The sequence below is a fragment of the Callospermophilus lateralis genome, chromosome 10, assembly GCF_048772815.1.
Source record: "Callospermophilus lateralis isolate mCalLat2 chromosome 10, mCalLat2.hap1, whole genome shotgun sequence".
Classification (NCBI taxonomy): Eukaryota; Metazoa; Chordata; class Mammalia; order Rodentia; family Sciuridae; genus Callospermophilus; species Callospermophilus lateralis.
The window spans coordinates 95,884,392-95,905,367 of NC_135314.1; the positions used below are offsets into that span (position 1 = coordinate 95,884,392).

The following is a 20,976-nucleotide window of genomic DNA, read 5'->3' on the forward strand; positions in this document are numbered from 1 at the left end:
TGGGTTCTATTCAGCTCCATACTCTCTCACTTAAGTGGGAAAACCAGTCCACAGAGAGGCTACCCAAAGACAGCCTGCATGGTATTAGCAGAGTGGTGGTTAGCACATATATATTTATCCATTCAAGTTGCAAGGTGTTCTTTTCTACATATCATGCTGTCAAATTTCATGACCATTAAATTAGAAGTGATGGATGGTATATAATCACATTCATTGTGACCTAAAGAGCCATACACTCACAGTTGAAAACATCTAGATAAAAATTAACTGTAAATAAATAAATATACATGCACACACACGCACACACACACACACACACACGTATATTGTTTAAACTTAGGGGGCCCTAAGTTTAGGCCTCCAGAACACTGTCTAACTACAAGAACCATTGTTCTGTATTCTGCCAAAATACAATTTTTCTTCTATAATAGTTTGCTCTAACTGTAGTTAGTAGCTGCTCTCCAGTGATGAACAAAATAATGAATTGTGGTTCAAGAAGAAAGTAACCATTAATATTTATATTTTTCCATTTAAATAATATTTATTTTTTAGTTGTAGTTGGACACGATACCTTTATTTTATACATTCACTTTTTTTTTTTTTTTAATGTGGTGCTGTTGAACCCAGGGTCTCGCAAATGCGAAGCGAGCGCTCTACCACTGAGCCACAACCCCAGCCCAATCTTTTTCCATTTTTATTAATTAAAACTTTTATATATTGTATAATATACATATGATAGACAATGTATCAAGAAGTACAAGAATGTTATTGATAAATCAAAATATTTATACTAAATACATACATAACAATACAGGATTACATTTTTCCTGATGAAGTCAAGTTTGGAGACTTCTGGCAGGTCACTATCACTTCCTTGCACTGGGTCTACTACTAATGTGAACTGGTTCTTTTCAGGCCACACATCCTCCACCCTCCCTGCCTCAAGGCCTCAGTGGTGACTGAGGTTCTCCAGTTCTATGCCTAGACATTGAAGGTTCAGAGGATGAGTTTATGTACACAATAGCTTTGAGCTTAAGAACTGGCTGAAGAGAGAATGAAATTTTGGTCTCAGAGGAGCTCTTGCACATAAATAATATTTCAATTACTTAAGAGGTTTAAGAGTTTTCATGTGATATTCCAGTAATAAGATAACAATCAATATTTACATACCTATTTTTATTGGAAATGCATAAAAAATTTGCATGCACTTAATTGAAAAACAGTTTCTTCACTGGCCTCTATTATAACCAGTGATGATACACGCTAAAGGGTGTGTGTGTGTGTGTGTGTGTGTGTGTGTATACATATATATATGTACACACACACATATATATATATATATATGGAAACATAAGGCACTATAACAACTTGCCTTTTTCACAATAATTTCCTGTCCACCCAAGACCACAGGTACAGCTTCCGTCCACGATATTACAAAGTCCACCGTTTTTACAGTTACAGTTTAATTCACAATTTGTGCCATATCTTGTCTGGGGACATCCTGTAGGAAAAAAGTTTTTAAAATGTCAAACTGAATGAAAGTGTCATATGAGTAAACATCTTTCTGTACTCCAGATAAAGTAGCCATATCTAGACAGCAAAAGCATAACACATTTAAAGAATTCCCCAGATCTATCTGTACGCTCACAAGCACATCACTGTCATTCATTCACTTTTCATTCACCCCATAAATATTTACTGAGCTTGTACTATGTGCCTGGCACAGTGTGAACTGCAGGTATCCTAATGAATAATCAGCAACAATTCCCAATTAGAGGAGGGAGTATTTTATATAGTTAGTCTCATAATTGTTGAAGAAGAAAGATGAGCAGTTTGCTCCTTAACATTTGTGTACTGAAATCACAAGAGCATTTCACCATAGTGCAGTGAAGAATACAAACTAAAATGCACTGCCAAGGGAAGTTAAGACAAAGGTAAGTGACAAGGACCAGACATAAGGAAAACTGAGACTCTCCTTCATGTCCAGGAGAAGCACCTGAATGACGGGAAGTGCTACCAATGGGAGAGTGGAGCCCCCTAGCCTGAGAATAATGCTCACATTTAGTTGATTTTGTCATGAAGAATATGGGCCCAATATTGCCAGCTAATAGGATTTTTTTTCAGGAAAACTGAAAATCCATATTTTATATGAAATTATCCAAACTTTGAAAGTTGGCAACTAATTAAAATAGTTTTACAGCACGGTGGAAGTCAAACTATGCCAGCCAATTCAAACACATTTGTGGCTAGATTTGGCCAAGAGCCTGCCATTTATGACCTCCAGTTTATAGTATTTTTACATAATGATATTTTCCACATGAATTATCTCATTTAATGCTCACAAATACCCCTGTGATGTGGGTAACAGTATTCTTATTTTACTCTTGGGAAAATCGAAACTCAGAAACAGCCAGTAAGATTAAGAATCAAGACTCAAATTTAGACCATCTGACTTCTAATCAACTATTCTTTCAATTCCAGCTAGCAGGAGAGACATTAGAGATTTCTTTATTTTTTTAATTCCAGCTAGCAGGAAAAACATTAGACAGATTTTTTTTTTTTTTTAAACTTGCTCAGAGGCATTGGTTAATACAAAGCAGAGCAGGTATTTGAATTCAATATGCATGACACTTTTCTTTATTTGACTGAATAGCTGCACTTAACTTTAGAACCAAATGAAAGAAGGGTTTTGATTTTGTTAGGTAACAGTTAAAGTTGTATGATGAATGGCTGAATCTCCATTGCATTTGTAATAGGCTACCTTAAGTTCACCACCTTTAAGTTAACTTCCCTAAGTTAACGTTTGCCTTTAAGGCAAATTAAACCTTGAAATGCTTTGTTAGAACCCAGGGAACTGTGAAAATATAGAACTCCTACTACCACTACCTCTAACCCCTGCTATCCCAAGATAAAGATATATATAAAGATATAAATATATAAAATATATATATATGGTTAGAAATGTTTCTGCAGGCCTAAGTCTTAGGACAATATTTAGACAGAATTGTGAATAGAACATGGCTCTTGTAGAGTTAAGGTGATTGCACAATTCTTTCAAACAGTACATAAGGATATATATTATGGGATAAAGCATTCTATCCGTACTCCAGTCTCCCTGATTCTCTTCTTAAATACCACCACCAGGTTTTCTCCATAGCATAGTTTCTCTTCTTTTAATGAGACTTACCCTGTCCACTCTATTGAAACCATTGGTCCACCCCATGCTCTCTGGCCCCAGTCAGTCTCCATTTGTAATCTTACCACATATTTTATGCCCTCTAGAATACATGTCATTCACTTCCTAATTATGTTTATTGTTTATTATCTTCCTTACCCTCTAGGAAGCAATTTGCAAGAATATTGTCTGTTTTACACATATTGTTCTGTATGCTTAAGCAGGCATTGACTTCAATAAAAATTTGTCAAATTAAGTGGAGGATGACTGAATAGGTTCAGAAGTATTCCACATTAATGAAGTATTTATAGGTGTATCTATCTTCCTCCTTTAACCTTTTTTTTTTAGCAAAAGGTTAATAGAGATGAATAATAACATAAATTTTGCTTTATTTGATAAATAAAATTCCCCCAAGATTTTTCCTAATTAGCATAGGACTGACCAGTTTTTTTTAAAAATAAATAAATAAAATAGGTGCATTGGAATTTATTCCATCACACAGAATTTATATTCCTCACTCCACTATTGATGGACAAGTAGATTGTTTAAAATAATTTTAGTATAAACAATGCCATAATGAATATATTATGTGTTTATTCAAATATAACATATTGGTAGAGTAAATTACCAGAAGGTTCTTTGGATAAAACAATATGTGCATTTTAAATTGTCGTTAACTTTATCAAATTTCTCTACAAAGAGATAAATCCTAAGAAGTATTATCAATGTGGCTCTATTTCAATGTTTAGTTAATGTAGCATACTATGAAAATCTGATGGGGGAGACAATGGGATGTAAATAGAACTTAAGTTTGAATTTCTCACATTATGAAAGAGGCTGAACAGCTTTTGATAAGCTCTATTGAGCGTGTGGATCTTTTTTTATCTACATATAGTGACACTTCTTTATTAAGAAAGTTAGTCCTTTGTTGGTCTTTATTCTTTCAGAGTTTGTTTATCTTTTGATTTTGTGTGCATGTGTGGTGGGGATATTTTATACTTTAAAGACATTTTTGGTTTCCCTTAAACCCAAAAGACAATGTTATTTCTTTTTCTTTCATGGTTTCATGGTTTCAGATTTTTTTCTCAGCTTTATATATAGTCTTATAATTTCTTTTTAAAATCCTATGTTAATTCTTGTACCCTTGTGGTTTTTGTCAATTATCTTTAAGTACTTTATACAACTGGAAGTAATGTGGAGAACAAAGTTATATAAGATTTCCAACTTTACTTTTATCTAGATTGGTGGTCAACGGTCTTAATGTAACTCCTTACCTAAGTCATATTTTCCCTATTTTTACTTCAGTAATTCCTCATTTTCATTTTATTTTATTGTTTTATTGTTCTTTATTTTCATCACTTCTTATATACTAATGTATTCTAGAAGATAAATTTTCCTCTAATTACTGAATTAGCTTTACCCCAAGGGTTCTAGATTTCATGATTGTTGTTTTTAAATTTCTGGAATACCAATTTTATTTGCTTCTTTTTAAAAAATCTACTAGGTATTTAAGAAGGTTATTTTTAAATGATGTGGTACAGGGTTTTTCTTCCTGGAAATAGCATAAGTTTTGTTATTACTGGAATATGTTCTATGGACACTTGAAATAAATATGTATTCTCTTATTATTGGATGGAGCTGTCCATACATGTTGATTAGATCATTTTGATTGCAATTTTCTATAGCCTTGCTGAATTTCTGTTCTATCAATTATTGACAAAGGGGTGTTGAAATCTCCAACTACAATAATGAATTTGTCTGTTTTTCCCTTTAGAAGTATCAAACTTTTCTTTGTATATTTGGCAGCTGTGATATTTGAAGCAGACACATTTAGGAGTTCAGTGTCTTCTTAAGGAATGAATTCATCCTTATAAAATGGCCCTCTGTCACTGGTAATTTTTCTCTGCTCTGAAGTCTACTTCATCACATGGTATATTGTTTTCCATTCTTCTATTTCCAACTAATCTATATGTATGTTATATTCTCTCTCCTTATATTTATGCACATATAGGTAGACTGAAAGATAACGTTGTATGTTTTTATTGTGTGGAATATGACATTTTGAAGTACATACACATTGCAGAATGGTTAAGAAATCTATCATCTCACATAGATTTTTTGGTAATAGCATATAACATTCCCAGTTTACACTGCTCAAGAATTGCACTTACTTATTCACTTTAGTTTCCTTGCTGTACAGTAATCTCCTGAGATTCATTCCTCCTCTCTACCTGTAATTATGTACCTGCAACAAATATCTCCTAGGGCTCCCTCCTTCCAGTTTCAACTACCCAGCCTCTAACAATCACCATTATATTCTCCTTATATAAGATGAATTTTTTCTGGATTCAGCTTAGGAGTTAGATTGTGTGTTGTCTTTCTGGGCTTGGCTTACCGAATGTCCTCTGGGTTTATCCATGTTGTCACGAATGACAGAACATATTTTGACTAGTATATTTAGATGATTTTTATATTCAATGTAATTGCTAACATTTTAAGTTTGTCATTTTGTTTTTTAGTTTGTTCCATGTTTTTCATTTTCCAACTTCTTTTTTAATTACTTTAGCATTTTGAATGCAATCTGATTTATCTATAGCATTTTCCAGCTTATCTTTCCATATAGATTGTTCCTGATTCCTGTAGGTGTTACAGTATACATGTGTGACTTGTCATGCTCCACTGTGACATTTTTACCAGTTTGAAAGAAGTGTAGAAACCTCAGATCCTTTATGCGCCTTAACCCTCCCTATTTATAATGCAATTATCTTAAAATTTTCTTCTAAATCCATTGAGAACTACATTTTTGCTTCCTTTGTCAAGCATATTTTAGAAAAAAGAAGGAAAATAAATTTCATGTACCTGTAATTTATTCTTTCCTTTTTTGCTGTCTAAATTTCCTAATATTATTCCTCATTTCTTTCAGTTTCAAGATTTTCCTTTATGTATTTCTTTAAGTTAAGTCTACTGGCAATAGACGTAATTTTCCTTCCTCTGAGGATATGTTTTTCTCCTTTATTCTTGGAGGATGCTTTCAGTGGATATAGGACTCTGGATTCAAAATTTTTTGCTTTTTGCTTTTTTTCTCTCAGCACTTGGGAAATGCTGCATCTCTACCAAAGGTTTTAATGAGAATTCTGCTGCCATTCGATGTGCACTTCCTCTTTAGCTGAGGTCTTTCTCTTTCACTGCTTTTCAGATTTTTTTTTTTTTTAATTTTCAGATTTTGAAACGTGTTTTTCAAATTTCTTTGAGTTTAACCTTTTTGGCTATCACTCATTTTCTTGACTTTCTAGACTTACTTTGTTGTTGTTGTTATATTTGAGACATTTTCAGTCATTTTTCCTTCAAATACTTGTTTGGCCTTCTCTATTTCTCCTCTCTTCTAGAACTCACTTTTCTTATGACATAAATGTTATATTTTTTTATTGTAGTCTCAAGGGCCCCTGTGATTCCATTATCTATTTGTTTATTTATTTAGGAGTTGTTTGTTATTTTTTTCACTCTCTTATTCAGTGTGGTAATTTCTATGGTTCTATATTAAAGTTCACTAATTTGTGGTTGTGTCCTGTTCATTCTCCTGCTTAATCTCTCTCTCGAGCTATTTAAATTTTTGTTATTGCATTTTCCGGTTATGAAATTTCCATTTGGTTCTTCTTCGTGTTTCTTATTCTTTACTGAGTCTTTTATATTTTTATTGGTTTTAATCACATTCGTTGTTGCTCATTGAATCATGTTTTGATGACTGGTTTAAAATACTTGTTAGACAAGTCTAACCTTAGTTATCGAGGGCTGATATCTATTGTCTTTTTACCAGTTAAGTGGACATTGTCTGTTGTTGGCATGATGAATCATTTTTATTGAAACCTGGACATTTTGAATATTGTGAAGTGAGACTACAGATCTCATTTAAGTCTTTCACTTTTTTAAAGCTTTCTATGACATTGCACTGGCCAAAAAAAAAAAAAAAAAAAAAAAAAAAAAAAAAAAAAAGGAGAGAGAGAGAGAGAGAGAGAGAGAGAGATATTCAGCAAATAGGAGTTAAAGTTAAAGTTTCCCAGTTGGCCTCCAAGTAGGAAATCTGCTTCTTTCCTCCTAGGCCAGTTCAGAATCCTCACTGGGCCTCTGTAGACACCAACTCCCCGAGAGGGGCAGAGGTGCTTCCATGTGGCTCTCCAGTGGACCTGCTCTGACACTGCATGGGATGGGCTCTTTGCTGCTTGGTGGTGATGGAAGTCCTACCCCTCCATTAGATCTCCCAGAGGGAAAGGCTGATGACTTCTTACTGCCCGGTTGGGTGCAGGTTCTCATTCCCTATACTCCACACTGACAGCAAGGATGGGGGACTCATTACTACCTGGACAGGCTATAAGTCCCAACTCACATTCTACTACCCCAGTTCAGGAGAGGGGTCGCTTTTCACATCCAGAGAGGCTCAGGAAAGTGCACTCTTCATTCAGCCTTTACTGATAGAATCACAGTTTGGGATGCCGTTATATTCTGTAGTGTTTGCAGAAAAAGACCAGTTATTGTCTAAAAGTTTTCTGTCTTGCTGAACTGCCCCTATTCCTAATCCTTCAACTGGACAAATTATCTCTCTGAGTTGTCGGCTTCTCCGACACTCATTCCGGGATAAAAAAGACAAAAAGAAAGGCCAGAAATCTTGCCATCATGTTGTTCCTTAGGTATATGAGGTCCCTAGCCAGTCTGCCTCTTTTTTCCACATTATGGTGATTTTTAAGTTTGTTTTGTACGTATGGTCTAGAATTTTAACTGTGTTCAGAGGGAAAACAGGGAAAAGTATGTGTATTCTATTATTATCTAAGTGAAAGTCTTATATAATTTTATATAATCTGGAGGATTTTCTTTAGACTGTGCATATAATATTATATAATATAGTGAATTTCTTATTTATTACACCTTGACTACACAGTATGAATTGCAAGGGGATTAATGTGGTTCTGTTTTCACCTAATTTTTCTCATTTCTCTCCTCGATCTGATTTGAGTTGGCTATATTTTTGTTCTTAAATTCTCAATTACAGCATTTTAAATTCTAGAATTTATACATATAAACATACTTATTGAAGTAACATCTGATACATACTGGTCCTCACCTACCTGAAAACCTTGAGTGAAGAAATAAGATCCTTCTACTCCTTCACCTTCTCTGTTTTTCCTGTTTATAGCTTGTTAAAGTTATGTTAAAATTCTGCACTGTTAGAATTTATAATACTTACCTTCTGTCACTTAGTCATATTCCAACCGTTGTTTGAAACTTGGCCCTAATTAAAATGCCATCTTTTAACTATAGAGATTTTCCATTTATTATTTCATTACTCAAATTTACCTTTCAATTGTTTTCACAAAAATATTTCAAGGCTGTTAGATTTCCAACAACTTTTTATTTTTTTAAAGTTGTTTATTTGCCACCATGTTATATTCGAGTAACGATTTTAACTGTGAATAAAATACTTGATTTACATTTTTTCCAAGAACTGAATAGGCATTGATTAATTACATGCTAGCAATGAATACTGCTGTGAGTTATAAAGCCAGGTTGATTTTACCCATTTTTAAGTGATCTTATATGTTCCTTTATACCCTCAACAGAGTTGCCCCTGGCCTGCCACCAATCATTACTATTATTTCCCAGAAATACAATGCATCATTTGATAGGTAGCATCAGATCTTTTATTTCAGAGAAAAAAAAATCTTGAAAATTATATTTGAAGGTTTACCTCTTCCACTTATCATCTCTGTTCTTTTTCATTCTATTACTTCACTTTCCTTATTTTCAGCATATTCTCTGTGTTCCTAGTTGTATCATCAGCAGATTCTGTCCTCCTGTTACCTGCTTCTAATGTGGCCTTCATTTGTATCATGTGAGGTTTAAAATTAATTTTACTTCTTCTCTGAGCTCTGCCAGCTTACTTTTTCATTTCCTTTTGTTGTCTTTTCATTTATTCTGTGGACCCTTGTATCTCTGTATTGCACTCACATTTTTATGGAGAACACTTTTTCATTATGTCCTTTGAATTCTTGGAAGCAATTCTGAGTAATACCTTCATGAGTTCCATAGCAAAATCTTTCTGATCTACTTTCATCAGCTTTTTGTTTTTCCATTCCTTTTCTCCTTTGTCCTTCTTACAAAATTTGCACTAAAAAATGCAAGCAAAACTTTGAACGGTTTTTCACCTTTTTTTGTTTCTAAAATGAGGGGAATGTTTTATTCACCAGCTTCATTTTTTTTAACGCACCAGTTTTAAAAGTGTGGATGCAGGGCTAGGAAACTGACTTCAGCCATTTGGTTAGAATAAAGCTCCATATAGTAGAAGTTACAGAATTTGTGTGTGTGTGTGTGTGTGTGTGTGTGTGTACACATACATGTGTAGATGTATATGTGTATGTATGTATGCATGTGTATATGTTTATGTATAAGTGTATGCTTGTACAAGTGTGTATCTGAGGATGCATGTGGGTTTGTGTATGTGTATGTGTGTAGGCATGAGTATGTATACATACAGTTAGCTTCCCTTTAGCTACAAGGCTGCTAGTCACCCACACAGCTGCTTATGTTCTTGTCATAATACAGTGTAGAAAACATGATATTTCTGTATATTTCCTGTGCTTTCCTCCCATTTTCCTTCACCCTATGGTATCTCCTGTGACACACCTATTCACCCAGTCCTTGTTTTTCAACCAGGGGTCATTAGTTTTGCCCACCTGTGTGTGCCCAGGAGAAATAGCCGCTTTGCTATCCCCACCTAAGACTGGAGGGGCCCCGTATCCTCTCTACCTGTACTCATTGAACTGAATTTGATACTTCTTCTATTGTTAGGATTATTATGATAACAATCAACATTATAATTTATAACAAGAAAGTTTTGTAGTTTTCAACAAAAATCATGTTTTTCTTTGTGTCTCCTGTTTTTCTTACCCTCAGTTGGCTTCTGAGGGTTGAAGAGGATAGTCACTTCTTCAGTTCCCATTATTTGACATCTCCAACACAAAATTTTTAGCAATTTTACAAAATTAGCCACAGTTACTTAAACATTCCCTCCCAGTCAAGAAAATTCATAAATTATTCTTTGTTTCTGTTTCCTATTTTTTTAAACCTTATTTTGGACTGTTTCCTAAATAGTGCTACAGGAGTGTGTACTTTCATGTTATTAAAGCAGCATTTAGAGAAGAAAGTGTTGTAAACAATGCCCATATAATTATATTCCTTGGCACCAAATCTGCTTTAATGGTTTGGCTTAGTGCTTGGATGGACAAGGTAACTCTGCAGTCATTGTTACCTTGCTGACACCTGACTCCCATTTGTCCAGGGGGACACTGGCACCCTCCGGTCACCGGGTCACACTGTCCTGCACCACAGGAACACCTTTGGACACAATCCTGACCATAGTGATCTTCAGGACAAGCTGCAGGAAAAAGCAAGACAAAGTCGGACAAAACAAAACCACACTTTTCTTATAAATATCTTGCCAGTTGAGATTTTAAAAATGTTTAAATACATGGCCGTTTCTCTTGTCAAATGAGATCTACTGTCTAGTTTTCAGTTTGGTTTGTAGTCTAAAAGTTTACTTTGAAAAAAACAGAAGGAGGAACTCTTCAAATGTCACTTACTTTAGTGCTATTTTAGTTGAAATTAGAAACAGAGAACCAAATATCTATTGTCAAAAACTTACATATGTCTTTTAAAAATTTGGAATACCAGGCTAGGGATGTAGTTCAGTGGTAAAGCATTTGTCTAGCATGTATAGGACTCTGGGTTTAATCCCCAATGCTGCAAAAAATAAAATAAACAAAACAAAATAATAAATAAGGAACACTAACTCTTCACAGCATGGATCCGGTCTCACTTTGCCACGTGGCACTGGCTTAGGGTGTGTGTATATGTATATTTTTTTTGCATTGTGTATATATTATATTTGTAATAATCTTGACTATGTTTATTCCTAAAGTCCATTATGGAATCTTAGTTTACAATCCTAAACATCAGTATAGGACCCATCATGTTTACATTCTCAAATACTGATTTACGTATTTGTACCTATTAATCTAATTAACTATTTATTTTGATTTATTCAAAAATTCATTACAATGCTTACCAAAATGCAGTTAATACATAAGCAAAAATGACTATCTGTGAGAATCCAGGAAGGGGGAAAAATGGCAGCAACATAAACAGAAACCAACATCATCCATCCTTGACCTTGCATAAGAAGTGGGTTGAAAATTTGGCTCTAGTCTTCGTCTTCATAGTTAAGGCAAACGGAAGTGCTGATATAGGAGATCACAGCTTTCTAAAGACAATGTGTTCCTAATGTTCAGGGAAACCACAGTTTTCGAAAATGCTTTGGCAAGAGCATATTTGTCCATTGATTCGCTGAAGAACAAACACAAAGGAGTCAGCCAGGACCTTCCTTGGGAAATGTTTATGGCTTTGACTCAAAACTGAACTGGCAGTGGAGACCTCAGAGGCTGTATCCATTAAGTGTCCATTGTCCCCTACCTGGATTCAAGACTTTGTCTTCTTTGTTTTTTGTCCTCAGCACAGCAGAAAGAAAAATTAAACAGAGAAGTTACCCTTATACAAAGCAGACAGAACAGCTACCTGCCAGGGAAATACAAACATTTTGGGTATCTTCAGCACAGAACAACTTAGTCCTCTGTCCATGCACAAACTCAGCTTCCAAACAGGATCATAAATAAAGGAGCTTCACAATCCAATCACATAAGTTGAGGTGTGCATGCATGATAAAAGCAGCTTTTCTATTTTGAAGATGGTTTCCAATGGTACCTTTGCCCTTTCACTGTGAGGTATGTGATAACAGAACACAGCCCCAAAACATCATGTGCAGCTCAATGAATGATCACAAAATGAACATCCTCATCAAAAGCTCCAGGCCCCCAAATCAATAAGGCCAGGACTGCCCCCATTATGTGGGCTGCTTCTTGTTGCCTCCTCTATGTTCCAAAAAAGATCATCATGATACTGACTTCAAACACTAGGGTCTCCTTCTGACTCAGAGTCACAGAGGATAAGTACATCCAGAGTTATTTGGGTTAAGCAAAAAACTACCCAAATATTTAGAAAATGAAAGATCTGATAACAATAAAATGTATTTGCTCTGTGTGTTCAAACCTGTACCTTTTTAAACGTTCTTCACCTTTCTGTCCCTTAAACTTTATGTCAATAGTTTTTGTAATATGCAGCTAAGGTCTTTGGGTTTTGTGGTGCTATTTACTTTTTGGTATTTACTTTTTGCTTACTTTGGAGCTAGCAAATTGCTAAGGATAAATGAAATGGTGGGACTTAGACAATGAGGTTGACATTGTGAATGCAGGAACCGCTAGTTTGCTCTGTTCTTGGCAAACAGATTTTCTAATCTTGACTTGGGGCCAGCATGGCTGGGGTGGGAGGGATTATGACCAAAAGGATCTCTTTTGTCACTTTCACCAACTTTAGCTCTCAACCAAAGTCTTTTGTGAGTATTCCTCAACCATGAATTTAAGTCAGCTTGTGTTTGCTGTTGCTGCAGTAAATTATTAAGTGAATTACAACATTTACTCTTCTAACTGCAGTCCTTAAAAACCTCAGCTTTAGCATATTTGGTAACTGTATCCAGCATGGAACCATCATTATATTCATTCCATAATAGGTAAGAGTAACTTACTTTGGCTGCAGTCTGCTCCGATGAAGCCAGGAGGGCAGTTACAGGTGCCAATCATGGTATCACAGCTGCCGCCATTTAAGCACTTGCATGTCATTTGGCAATATGGGCCATAAGTGCCTTTTGGGCACCCTGTTAAAGAAATCCAAAACCATATGTAGTGGTATAACTTAAAACAGTCAGTGTTCAAACTTATACCCATAGACATGTGGTTAACTCAGCATTCCAATTATTGTTCTTTGGTACTTTCAGTCATTTCAAGCTACTGGTTCAAGGATGTGAGGATATGAAAATATGTAGAGATAGATGGATATCAGTACCTGTTGCTGCTTAAGAAAACATTAGACTTAACTTGAGCTACCTTGGAAATCTACCTCTAAAGAAAGCTTAGAATGGGAGACTTTTCCTAAACAAGAGTATTTCATTCCAACCTAGACAGATAAATTTTATTATTTTGCTTAATGCTTAAATGTTATAGTTTGTCTTCTCTGGAATGATCTAGGCTTCTTTAATAAATGGAGGAATTCCTAAGATACCAAATAAAGGATGCTTTTAATTTTCTGTTGTTTTCAATTGTCTATTTTCATATCCATAGATGTATGCTCTACCAGCAGGATACCTATATAAGAGAAAATTAAGCATTCAAAGAATGTTTTTTTTTTTCTTTTGAGATTCACATTTTTATAATCTCCACCTATGTCTTGTCTACAAACTCATAGTTCTTACCCGGAGACTTAGATTTTGCTTATAGATTCAAAGAGTGACTCGGTTTTCCTTCTCTTCTCCTTCTAGTTTAAAAAAATAAATAAATTCTTCTACAATGGAAGTGGGAAGACCAATATCCCAACATTGTTCAGATCAAGGTTTGTTTCTCTGGCATAGCTGTTGTGTTTCTTTATTCCTCTTCTGTGAAAAATGATGGATTCACTTTGCTTTCTCTCCTGCCATTCTCTCTTTCCAAGGGATATCATTTCTCAAAGCTAACTGACTTTTTTTTTTTTTTTTTTTTTTTTTTTTTTTTTTTTGGTGTAGAGCATCCTTTAGTATTCCCAAGTAGTTCTTTATCACCAGCCCTTATAAAAACTTAATAGAGTGTAATACTCACTATAAAATTAATGATTTAAAAATGTGTCTTCTCTTCTTCCATTCACTAAGACAAAAAATTCTTCTGGCACATCCAGCTGGGTTAGTACTGTGAATGTTTATAGTTTTTATCAAGTTACTAATGTAGTCAAATAAATGTATGATGCTGAAAAATAATATTCAGTGACTTGGTTTTAGAAAAAAAAACACACAAGCTGAAAATAGAGAGATGGAAGCCGGGAGTTGTGGTGTGTATTGCTGACATGTTGCTTCTAAAAAAAGAGGCTGAATTAACAACTGTTGATTAGTATGGAAAACTCTGGAGTCACATTAATTACTGTGAAGTGAAAGATGGCATGAATTTCTGTGCAAGTAAAGAAAAGAGCAATCTTTATGAAAAGAAACTGATGCTCTTATTTGAGGAAATGTTGAACTGAGGATATAATTCTGAATAACAAAGAGTCAGTATCTCAGGTGAAAGGAATGAAGGGCTTATATATAAATATTTGATGAATTCAAACAACTGATACATGTGATGGTCTCAATTTGAAGATAATTTTCACGTAAGTTGAAGTTCCTTGGGAAATAAAATTTCCCTTTGGCATATACCCAACTGCATACTATCTTAATGGTGGCTTTACATTTGATAGCATCATCCCTAAGTATTCCTTTTTCATACAGAAAAAAAAACACCCCATTTCTGGACTTTGACTTAATTATCCTTTTAAAATTGGGACACTGGATTTGATGAAATTAGCCTACTAACGAGAATGCCATCTTTCAAAGATAGTGTATGTGCTAACCTCTTAGTCCCCCAACTCATTAAATTTATATCAATACCATGGTACATATTTATAAAAGCAGTCTAAACTTTTTTCAAGAATAATTATTTTATTGATAATTCTACTTTCCCATTCAATTCTCTGTTATGTGAAAGTTGAATTTCTGGAATCATGCAAACAGGCCTTGCTCAAATGTTCACTGTATTTAACAAGGAAACACACCCAGGACATAATGATTTCATTTGGCTTTACTGAGTAAAAGTCAGTCCTCCTCCCTCATCTCCTAATGTTCCATTTTGATCATTACTTGGCCTTTGCTTGATCTTTTACAATTATTTCTCCCTGCAAATCTTGTCTCCCTGGCAAAGGGTATTTAGTTATTTTCCATTACAAAGTGATTTTTTTCCCCATCCTTGCACAATCCCCTTCTCTGGCTTCTTCATTCCAAGAAGGAGCTTGGATTCATATTTACAGTTCTAATTTGTTTAAATATTAAAGATTAAGTTGCTTAGCATAAATGGCAAGTCTCGCTGCTACTGAATGCTCGGTTACTGTGAATGGCATTTGGTAGTTTCATTAGAAACCTAGAACAAACAAGACTATTACCAAATCCTGAGACATAGCTCCCAAGTAAGTGAACAGCATGAATCAGCTTTCCACAGCCTGTTTTCCTACTATTTGACCAGGTAATTCACATTAGCAATTGTTACACAGCATTGTTTTATTACTAAAAAGAGATATTAACATGTGATATTGCTGAATATTTATTGCTGTGAACAACATTACAGCCAAGAATCCACGAATGACTTGATTTCTTCCTCTTGGCCCTGGTAGGCTATTATGTGGCCCATATTTCTCAAAGCATTCTATACCAAGTGTGAGGCTGTTCTGAATACTTTCAAAAGAACTGACTATGGTTATAGGGGACTCCTTAACTTTTCTTGGGAAGAGTAGATATAAACAGCATGTATAGCAAGTTGCAGAAATAAAAGGTTTTCAGGGTCTGTGCTACTTTAAGACCTCTCATGGGTCATAAAAAACATAATAGGGTGAGTTTGCCTCTACTGGACAGTTATTGTGTTTTTCCTACCTGTTATCCACATGCTGGGACTGACCTGCCTATGTGAATTAAGAAGTGGTGAGATTCTTATTGCAAGTTTCCCTGCTTCCTCTGACCTCTGCCGAGAGAAAATTTTAATTCTCTACTCTGAACCTGAGAACATGAAAGCCCAGTTGTTCTTGGCTGCGGCAACTTTTGCTTGGGAGCCAGCTACACCTTTTATGGATATTTTCTTGAATCTTTTTTCATAGTCCTGTAATTATAGTGGATATTGCCAAGGAACCCTCGCAGCCACACTCACCACGTGTTGCTTGGAACTCAGCCCATTCCACCAGGCAGGGGAGGGGCTCCCTGACCCAGCCAGCCTCGTGTTGCAAGGTGAAGCCACCCTCCTTTATCCTGGGCTAGCTCCCCTTCTGAATGAAAGCATAACCTGGGTGTATGCAAACTGATCTTATTTTTATGAAGAGAAAGATGATATCCTGGATATCATGAAGGAAAATTTCTCAAGATAGGTATTTTCCTTTTCTCTAGTAGAAGGGTGTTTGAAATTTGCCATAATAGAAGACTCATAGAGATTGATTAATTTTATATTTAAGTTCTTCAGGTTAAGTTTGAGTAACTGCAATAGTTCTGGGCCTCCAACAAGATATTAATTGAAACCATTTTCGTGGGTTTTTAATTGTGTTTTTAGCTGGTAATGTTTAAAGTTAAGAAAAATCAAGAAGTGACATTCAAAATATATATATATATATTCTATGGCTTGTAGAAAATTAAATAGCTTGATCATGAGTTTATGCTTAAGTGATATTTGGGGGGAAATAAATCCCCAAATCAGTTGGGATTCTTGTAGAATTAGGAAAGGAGAGCCGAGGAATCTGCTATGGGAAGGATAGGGAAGAAAGACAGTAGTCAGAGCCAAGTGGTAGGGGGGGAATGAAACTGAGGCCAAATCATTCTATTCTTAAACCAATAAAAAGTACATTATAAATAATTACAAGCTTAAAAATTAAGTAGCTGCCTGAACATTTTTACATGCTCCTTGGGATATTTTTTTTTTCTTGTACATTTTTCAGCAACCATTTTCAATGTTAAAATGTCCTAACAAGTCAATATTAAGGTCTTGGTCTAGGGACCATTCTTTTTTATTACACAACAGGGAGCCAACTGGCATTTTGTCATCGAAGCGAGTTATCATTTACATTCTAGAATAAGAATTTGATTCGATTGTTCCTAAGCAGGCCCTGGAACTAACTTACTATATGGATCACTTTAACTACATTGTCATTTACCACGTGTTGATTTATAATAATAAGTTCATACTTTCTTTTCTTTATCTCACTCTTTTCTCCTTGGATATTTGTAAAGAACTAGGGTATATATTTTGAATAGAAAAGGCAAATAAATGAATGATTCGCACAAGAAAATATAGGTTTTCAACTTCAAGGAAGAGATCCCATGGAATTTGGGATGAATTAACTTTTGCCTTTTCATATTCTGAGTGGTGACCCACCCTGTTGGTGTCCCCTCAGTAAATTACAACCAAGCAGAGCCCACACTTACGGAGATGACAGTGGTTTCCATGGTAGCCAGGCAGACAGGTGCATCTCCCTGTGACTGGGTGACACTCCTCATTCTCAGCGGAACACTGACATACCTGGTTACAGTCCTTCCCGTGTGTGCCTGGTGGACAAACTAAGGGGAAGAGGAAATGTAAACCCAATGAATTAAATTTGTCTGTGTAAATATAGCTCTAAAAGTGAAAGCAGGGAAAAATTTATTAAATAAGACCATTGCCTACAGAAGTGTGCTGCCCTTCGGGATTTTGGTTTCATTAAATTTACTTGGGGATTACTTCACTGTTTGATTTTGTTTTGTTCAGTCAATTTGTGACCGACTGTCAAGGGCCAGCTGCAATTTTCTTGTCACTGAAAAAAATCATAGGGTGATGTCAGGTAAAATCAACTAAAATAATAGTATAATTCACGAGGGACCGCATATCTGGATAAAGATATTTTTTTTTTTTCTGGTACAGCTGTTTTAAACTCTCAAGGTTGTTTCTCTCTGTACATTAGCATGTACTATATTTGTGTCACTTGTCAGCCGCTCTGCTGTTTCTTTTTTTTACAAACCAAACAGTAAAAGCTTTCCCTCCAACTTTTAAATAAAATAATGCCTTTTTTTTTTTGGAGAAAATAAAAAGGTTTTCTGGGTATATTTCATCTTATAAAATGGAGTCAAGTAGACATTTTGAGTTTCATGGTTGTTTCACAGGAACATTCAAATGGAAAAAGTGGGCAAGTTAAGTTGGTCATGAGGTTCTGCATGTCTAAAATTGAATAATAATTTCTGGACCAACCTTTCTATTTACTACTGAAAGATCTGGCATCAGGAGTATCAGAAAGAATTAAACTGCTTGGAAAGACCTGTGCTGGAGAAATTTTCGGTTGTGTTATTCTCTCCCTCCACATTTTTGTTTGTGGTTACTGTAAGTCCATACTGTACCTTGTTTTCTTAGCATCCACTTTTCTTAAGAATATGTCATCTTCCAGCTTTCTTTAAGTAACAATGATAGCAAGGATAGAATTTCTAACTATGGGCCAGTGGTTGCTTGCTCAGTACTAACATCAAAGACTGATAAAACTCAGGGTGAGTAACAACAACTACCAAACACACATGTATACACACAAAACACACACACACACACACATACACAAAAACATATTCACTAGAGAATTTTTCCTTTGATTTTTGACTGGGAAATTCACAAATGTGAGACCAATAATGGGATCTGATTCAGCATCTGAACAGCCATTTATGTGCTCTGCTGTTGGTCTGGACATTCTTTTATCTAGAAGTCAATGATTGTTCAAATATCTATCAAAGATACATTCATCCTGAATTTTCCACATACAACGAGGAAGCACATCTGGATTTCCCGTCTAAAAAGCTTATTTAACAGGTTGATAAGTGACTGAATAAGAACTGCCAATGATGGTGGTATCTCGGGGGTGACAGGAGTAGATCTAGTATGTCCTTGCTCTCTTCAGCTCCTATCAGGAAGCACATGTGGGAAGGAACTGCTTAATGGGAGGTTTCTAGCAGGAAATGCTGACCAACAATCAAAACTGTCAAAATATGTGTCATTAGAGACTTCTGAAAGCTTTAGACCCCCAGAGCTGAAGTTACCAAAAAATGTTCCCATCATTAGGAAGACCCATTTTGGTCACAGGGATTGCATGAGCAAAAGCTTCTTCTCCCCACAGCAAATAATCCCACAAAAGAGTTCTCCAAAAAGATTAGTTACGCTGAGAAATCCAAGTAGCTAGGCTGAGCACTATAGGGTTTGTGTAACAATTTGCAGTATCCTGATCTTCATACCCATTCCCCATCTGGCATAGGGCTTTGAGGGAAGTGACATTTGGGCTGCTGTGCTGTGAGAGAGCCATAAAAAAAAAAAAAAAAAAAAAAATTGTACAAGTCTGAAAGTATCCAGTGAAGGAGGTGTGGTCCAAGGTCAGCTGACCCTATGCTACCATTGACCTTATCTCTGGATTTGAAGAAGTTAGTTAAGCTCTAAGACTTTCAATTTTGTTTTCCACATAATGAGATTAATGGAATCTATCTCACAGATTGTTATTAGTAACCCAGAGGACACAGTAACATATAGTAACATATAACTCTTAGTGCCTAGGCAACATGTATTCCCTCTCTACTAAAACACATTTAAAATCAGAATTAACTGTCCAAAAAAGGTGCTCCATGTAGACAGACCACAGAATAACTCTGCATAATTATGCAGAAACTTTGTCTAGCATTTAAAGACCATCTTTCCATGGATCTGTTATTCAGAGAAAATTATTTCTTAAAAACAAACAATGAAATCACTAGATATGAAGTTTCTGTTACACACATAAATCAAACTTTTCCACATTCTCATTAATTTCTCACTCTTTGGGGGCTTTATGAAACCATTCACAATTGTTGGCTACTTTTCTATCTTTGGAGAACCCCAGAGACATTTTAAGCTTGGACTATTGAACTCTGGAGAAATCAAATTTTAGAAGATATAAATAATTTGCTCATGAAAAGTTGACCTCTCAGTGTTCTTATGATCAGTTCTCCAGTGTATGTTTAAACCTCATTAAAGGAATTTACAATTTGTACTGCAAAGTAATAAAATGAAAATGGAAATAAAGAAATGAAAGCAAGAAAAAAAAGCATTCTAAATATTATGCAAAAAGAAGTTTTGAGAAATACTATAGCATTTCTTAAATTATTCAGTCACTCTGAAATACATTATCAATTGTCACTTGGCTAAAAAACGTGACCAACTAAAGATTCAGAGGAAATCGAGTGAATGCAAAGCCTGGTAGCCTCTGTTACTGGCAAGAGAAGGTCAAAAGGAACAAAAGCAATTCCTCTTGTTAGTTTATTTTCTTATGCTTCCAGATGTACTTCATTGCAATGTGTGATTTAGGTCCATCTTTCAAGACCTGCAGAATTCTGGAATCTTCAGAATTTCTTTCAGTCAAGAATTGTTTCCTGAATAACCCTATGGGCTAGGTTCTAAATACTGAGCAAAATCAGACGTGGTTTTTGTACCCATCAAGCTCACAATACTGAAAAACAAAAACAATCAAATAGTTATTCAATCAAATATCTAATTTAAACATATTAAAAGTGTACAGGGTGCTATGAGGGAAATAACACCAGGGACCCCAATTTAGACACCAGGTGAGAGATGGGTGTTTGTTTGCAGATATGCTCTCTGAGGAGAGCAAGACTTAACTGAGAGCTGAAACACTAGAGAGTGGGTGTGTAGGGAGAAGTGGAGTGGGAGGAAAGAGTAGGGAGGAGAAGAAATTTCAGAAGGAAAATGCTGGTCATTTGCGAGAACATGGGCAAGAGTATATGTATGAGCGACAATGGTCACGCTCTCATCAACATTTCATAGCCCATGGCTGCTGTAACAAGTTTGCATTATAAATTAGTGACTTAAAATAACAAAAAACCATTTTTTCACTGTTCTAAAGGCCAGAATTCTAAAATCCAGCTGCTGGCAGGGCTTTATTCTTATACAGATTTAAGTAGAAAATCTACTTCTTTGCTTTATCAAGTTTCTGATTTATTTATTTTTATGTGGTGCTGAGGATCAAACCCAGGGCCTCGCTTGTGTGAGGCAAGCTACAACCTC

General features: G+C 35.3%; 1 protein-coding gene across 1 annotated transcript in view; it reads right to left on the minus strand.

Moving 5' to 3' along the window:
* The window catches only part of LOC143407899 (EGF-like and EMI domain-containing protein 1), a 607,825-nt gene that overhangs the window by 10,650 nt on the left and 576,199 nt on the right, over window positions 1-20,976 (minus strand). Inside the window, exons 17-21 of the mRNA XM_077110345.1 lie at window positions 17,343-17,474; window positions 15,933-16,032; window positions 12,858-12,986; window positions 10,408-10,598; window positions 9,237-9,332 (exon numbers count right to left, since the gene is read on the minus strand). Coding sequence (XP_076966460.1) covers window positions 9,237-9,332; window positions 10,408-10,598; window positions 12,858-12,986; window positions 15,933-16,032; window positions 17,343-17,474 — 648 coding nt within the window. The remainder of the gene's footprint in view (window positions 1-9,236; window positions 9,333-10,407; window positions 10,599-12,857; window positions 12,987-15,932; window positions 16,033-17,342; window positions 17,475-20,976) is intronic.